The sequence below is a fragment of the Scyliorhinus canicula genome, chromosome 6, assembly GCF_902713615.1.
Source record: "Scyliorhinus canicula chromosome 6, sScyCan1.1, whole genome shotgun sequence".
Taxonomy (NCBI): domain Eukaryota; kingdom Metazoa; phylum Chordata; class Chondrichthyes; order Carcharhiniformes; family Scyliorhinidae; genus Scyliorhinus; species Scyliorhinus canicula.
The window spans coordinates 2,164,697-2,170,696 of NC_052151.1; the positions used below are offsets into that span (position 1 = coordinate 2,164,697).

The 6,000-nt window shown below is 50.4% G+C and overlaps 1 protein-coding gene across 1 annotated transcript in view; it reads right to left on the reverse strand.

The window, feature by feature from the left end:
• Positions 1-5,374, reverse strand: part of LOC119966912 — a 55,974-nt gene extending 50,600 nt beyond the window's left edge. Inside the window, exon 1 of the mRNA XM_038798870.1 lies at positions 5,145-5,374. Coding sequence (XP_038654798.1) covers positions 5,145-5,276 — 132 coding nt within the window. The 5' untranslated portion in view covers positions 5,277-5,374. The remainder of the gene's footprint in view (positions 1-5,144) is intronic.
• Positions 5,375-6,000: the final 626 nt, after the last annotated feature.

Genomic DNA, 6,000 nt, shown 5'->3' on the forward strand with positions numbered 1-6,000 from the left:
AGCATCCACATCCTTCCTATAATGAGGCGACCAGAACTGGACACAATATTCCAAGTGTCGTCTAACCAGGGTTTTATAAAGCTGCAGCAAAACCTTGCGGCTCGCAAACTCAATCCCCCTGTTAATGAAAGCCAACACACCATATGCCTTCTTAACAACCCTACCAACCTGGGTGGCAACAATGAGGGATTTATTTACGTGGACCCCAAGATCTCTCTGTCCCTCCACACTTCCAAGAATCCTGCCTTTAACCCTGTATTCAGCATTCAAATTTGACCTTCCAAAATGAATCACTTCACATTTATCATTGTCGAACTCCATCTGCCACTTCTCATCCCAGCTCTGCATCCTGTCAATGTCCTGTTGTCACCTGCAACATCCCTCAACACTATCTACAACTCTCCCAACCTTTGTGTAATCGGCAAACTTCCACTTCCTCATCCAAGTCATTTATAAAAACCACAAAGAGCAGAGGTCCCAGAACAGATCCCCGCGGGACACCACTGGTCACCGACCTCCAGGCAGAATACTTTCCATCCACTACCACTCACTGTCTTCTTTCAGCCAGCCAATTCTGTATCCAGACAGCCAAATTTCCCTATATCCCATGCCCCCTGACTTTCTGAATGAGCCTGCCATGGGGAACCTTATCAAATGCCTTACTGAAATCCATATACACCACATCCACTGCCCGACCTTCATCAATGTGTCTCGTCACATCCTCAAAGAGTTCAATGAGGCTTGTGAGGCATGACCTGCCCCTCACAAAGCCATGCTGACTATCTTTAATCAAACTATGTTTTTCTAAATAATCATAAATCCTATCTCTCAGAATCCTTGCCAATATTTTGCTCACCACAGATGTAAGACTGACCCAGGGATTTCCCTATTCCCTTCCTTGAACAGGGGAACAACATTCGCCTCCCTCCAATCATCCGGTACTACTCCAGTGGAGAGCGAGGATGCATCGCCAACTGCGCAGAAATCTCCTCCCTCGCTTCCCGTAGTAACCTTGGGTATATCCCATCAGGCCCAGGGGACTTATCTACCCTGATGCTTTTCAAAAGGCCCAGCAAATCCTCCTTCTTAATATCAACCTGTTTGAGCCTATTAAATAACCTTAAACAATCCCCACATTACTGTTGTACATTTCCCCAAGAACAATTGTTCCCACTTTATGCTCTTCAGCTCCTGTCTAATAGCAATATAATTTCCCCTTTCCCAATTAAATACCTTCCCGTACTGTGTGTTCCTATCCCTCTCCATGACTATGGTAAAGGTCAAGGAGTTGTGGTCACTGTCACCGAAATGCTCTCCCACAGAGACATCTGACACCTGGCTTGGTTCGTTGCCGAGCACCAAGTCCAATATGGCCTCTCCCTTAGTCGGACAATCCACATATTGAGTCAGGAATCCTTCCTGTACATACCTGACAAAATCTGCTCCATCCAAACCATTTGCAGTAAGGAGATTCCAGTCAATGGGCGGGATTTTCCCCTACCTGGCGTGACGGGGGGTCCCGGCGTAGGGGAGTGGCACCAACCACTCCGAGGTCGGGCCTCCCCAAAGGTGGGGAATTCTCCGCACCTTTGGGGGCTAGCCCCGTGCCGGATTGGTTGGCACCAGAAGACTGGCGCAAAAAACCGGCGCCCCCGGCAGCGGGGCTGGCCGAAAGGCTTTCGCCGCTCGGCGCATGCGCCGGCGGTGACGTTAGTGGCCAGCTGCCGCTGACGTCACCACCGGCACATGCGCGATGTGGGTTTCTCTTCCGCTTCCGCCATGGCAGAGGCGCCCAGGGCACTGGCCCGGAGTCTGAGCGGGGGGCCCCGATCGCGGGCCTGGCCACCGTGGGGGCACCCCCCGGGGTCCGATCGACCCCCAGAGGTGGTTCAAACCTCGGCGGCGGGAGAGGCCTCCCAGCGGCGGGACTTCAGCCCATCGCGGGCCGGAGAATCGCCGCAGGGGCCTCTCCGATCGGAGTGGCGTGATTCCAGCCGCCGCCACTTCCCGGGTGGCGGAGAATCTCTGCCACGGCGGGGGCCGGATTTTCGGCGGCCCCAGGCGATTCTCCGACCCTGCTGGGGGGTCGGAGAATTTCGCCCAATATTAGGGAAGTTGAAGTAACCCATGGCAACAACTCTGTTACTTCTCCACCTTTCCAAGATCTGCCACCCAATCTGTTCCTCCATGTCTCTGCTGCTTTTGGAGGGCCTATAGAAAACTCCCAATAAAGTGACTGCTCTTTTCTTGTTTCTGACTTCCCCCCCCATACTGACTCAGTAGACAAACCCTCCACAGCTACCTCCTTTGCTGCAGCTGTGGTGTGCTCCCTAATTAACAGTGCCACTCCCCCTTCCTCTTTTACCTCCCTCCCTATTCTTCTGAAAATATCTAAACCCCGGAATATCTAACAAACATTCCTGCCCCTGTGAAATCCATGTCTCCGTAATGGCCACAACATCGCAGTTCCAAGTACTGATCCATGTTCTAAATTCATCTCCCTTATTCCTGACATTCCTTGCATTGCAACAGATACACTTTAACCCATTCCACTGAGTGTAACTTTGCCCTATCAACTGTCTATCCTTCCTCACAGACTGGCTGCAGACTATTTCTGTCTGTTCAACAGCTATCCTATCCTCTGATCCATAGCTCTGGTTCCCATCCCCCTGCCAAACTAGTTTAAACCTCCTGAAGAGCTTTAGCAAACCTCCCACCAGGATATTGGTGCCCCTCCAGTTTAGGTGCAACCTGTCCTTCATGTACAGGCCTGTCCTTGGTTCCCAGGGCTGGGAGCAGTATTCATGTCCTGCATGGACTGACCTGGGAAAAGAGTTTGGAGTTATTGATGGGAGACTTGCCATCCCCACTTCCAGATGGATTTTCCTGACCCCCTCATGCACTCTTTCAACTTTAGAGTTATCCTGCACATTGGGCCTGAGTCCTTCCCCTTGGGCTTTCAATTAAAACAAATATAGAGAATGTTATTGACGGCCATCGACACTGAATCATGCCCAGTCATTGTGTTTCCCTTTGACTGTTTTACCACATTATTTAAACAGAGAGGTTTGAATGGGTCAGAATTGGGCCACGTATCCAGGCACTAATCCAGGCTGAAAGCAAACAATGTCATTGGACCATAAGGAATAGGAGCTGGAATAGGCCCGACAGCTCCTCAAGGCTGTTCCACCAATCAACAAGGTCATGCTTCAGGATGGGGGGGTTTGGTGGGAGTGTCGGGGAGGGGTCGGGGGTCAGAGAGGGGATGGGAAAGTGTCGGGGATTTGGGAGGAGTGTCGGGGAGGGGTCGAGGGTCAGAGAGGGGTTGGGAAGGTGTCGGGGATTTGGGGGGAGTGTTGGGGAAGGGTCGAGGTGGGGTCGGGGGTCGGGTGTGTGGGGGGGAGTGTCGGGAAGGGTTTGGGTGTGGGGACGAGTGTCGGAGAGGGAACAAGGGTGGGGGGAGTATCGGGGAGGGGTCAGGGATGGGGTGGTGGGGGGGGAGTGTTGGGGTGGGGTCGGGGGTAGAACGTCACGTTAGCACAATGGCTAGCACTGTTGCTTCACAGCACCAGGAACTGGGTTTGATTCCCGGCTTGGGTCACTGTCTGTGCAGAGTCTGCGCGTTCTCCCCGTGTGTGCGGGGTTTCCTCCGGGTGCTCCGGTTTCATTAACAGTGCCACTCCCCCTTCCTCTTTTACCTCCCTCCCTATTCCTCTGAAAATATCTAAACCCCGGAACATCTAACAACCATTCCTGCCTCTGTGAAATCCATGTCTCCGTAATGGCCACAACATCGTAGTTCCAAGTACTGATCCATGTTCTAAATTCATCTCCCTTATTCCTGACACTCCTTGCATTGAAACAGATACACTTTAACCCATTCCACTGAGTGTAACTTTGCCCTATCAACTGTCTTTCCTTCCTCACAGACTGGCTGCAGACTATTTCTGTCTGTTCAACAGCTATCCTATCCTCTGATCCATAGCTCTGGTTCCCATCCCCCTGCCAAACTAGTTTAAACCCCCCGAAGAGGGGGAGTCTGCACGTTCTCGCCGTGTGTGCGGGGTTTCCTCCGGGTGCTCCGGTTTCCTCCCACGAGTCCTGAAAGACATGTTGTTAGGTGAATTGGACATTCTGAATTCTCCCTCTGTGACCTGAACAGGTGCCGGAATGAGGTGACTAGGGGCTTTTCACAGTAACTTCATTGCTGTGTTAATGTAAGCCTACTTGTGACAATAAAGATTATTATTATTATCCTGTCCACATTCATCATAATCTTGTCCACCTCGATCAGATCGCCCCTCAGTCTTCTCTGCTCCTGTGAAAACAACCCAAGCCGATCTAACCTCTCTCCATAACTGAAATGTTCCATCCCAGGCAGCATCCTGGTGAATCTCCTCTGCACCCCCTCCAGTACAATCACATCCTTCCTATAATGTGGTGACCAGAATTACACACAGTCCTCCAGCTGTGACCTCACCAAAGTTCTCCAACTCCAACATGACCTCCCTGCTTTTGGAATCTAGGCCTCGATTGATATCAGCGAGTGTCCCATTTGCCTTTTTCCCACCCTATTAACCTGCCCTCTGCCTTCAGAGACCCACCCTCAGCTTCCTGCCTCCCCTCCGATGATGGATCCAATATATCACTTTGCCTTGGGTCCCATGGGCCCTGACTTGATCAATCTGTCAATAGGGACCTTATCAAAAGCCTGGCTAAAGTCCATATCGGCCACTCCAAATGCATTCTCCACATCAACACTCCTGGTTACCGCATCAAATAATTCAACTGTATTTGTCAAGAAAGACCTTCCCTAAACTAATCCACGCTGACTATTCCTGATTAATCCGTGTCTAACGTACAGATAGATTCTGTCCCTCAGAATACTTTCCTGATCCCAGCCTTGAATTTAGAAATCATTAACTGTGTAAGTGCCGGGTCCCAGGATGTCTGAACCTCCCGGGGCAGATATTTCACTCTTTATTCCAGTTCACACACTCAGCATTGACAAGCCTCCCTGCCTGAGTGACACAGATGTTTGACAGTAAAGAGAGTAAAGGGGACTCGACCCAAAAATACACGCATTAAATAATGTCCACTGGTACGAACACTACAGAGAGCAGTAAACTCTGAACTATATTCACCTTGTCCTTAATGATGACTTCGGCATTAAGGCAGTCATCCCTTTCACAGAGTTCGATCGCCTCTTCTACTGGATTCTGTGCAGCGAGATGGTTCCAGAAGAGGACAGACACGGTTAAGAAGATTCTCAGCATCTTGGTGTCGGGACAGGTCTCTGGTGAATTCACTGAATGACTCTCTGCACCTTCAGCTCGATCTGCAGTTTGAGCAGAGAGCTCAGAGATTTTTATACTGTTTTATTGGGATGATTTTGAATAAAGTTTAGCTGCGGGAACACCACATGTTGAAGAAATGCCCCAGCTGATTAACTATGGAAATGTTTTTTGGTGCCAACCTTGAATTTGGGAATCATTTAGACATCATGATCTGTGGATGCTGGTTGCTGGGAAATGTGAACTGCCCAGGGGCAGATATTTCACTATTGATTCCCGTTCACACACTCAGCATTGACCCCCCTGCCTGAGTTAGACAGGTTTTTGGTCGAGGGTTATGGGGACAGGCAGCAAAGTGGGGTTAAGGCCACAGTGAGATCAGACATGATCTAATCGAACGATGGAGCAGGTTGGAGGGGCTGATTGATCTACTCCAGCTCCAATCTTTTTGTTTTCATCCTTGGGATGTGGGTGTTGCTGGGCGGGGCCGCCATTTGTTGCCCATCCCTAATTGCCCTGGAACTGAGCGGCTTGCTCAGAGGGAACCGCATTGCTGTGGGCCTGGAGTCACGTGTAGGCCAGACCAGGTAAGGGCGGCAGATTCCCTTCCCTGAAGGACATTAACGAACCGGATGGGTTTTTATAAATCATTGGGCTTTAAATTCCAGATTTTTTTATTGAATTAAAATGTGACCATGTGCCAGAG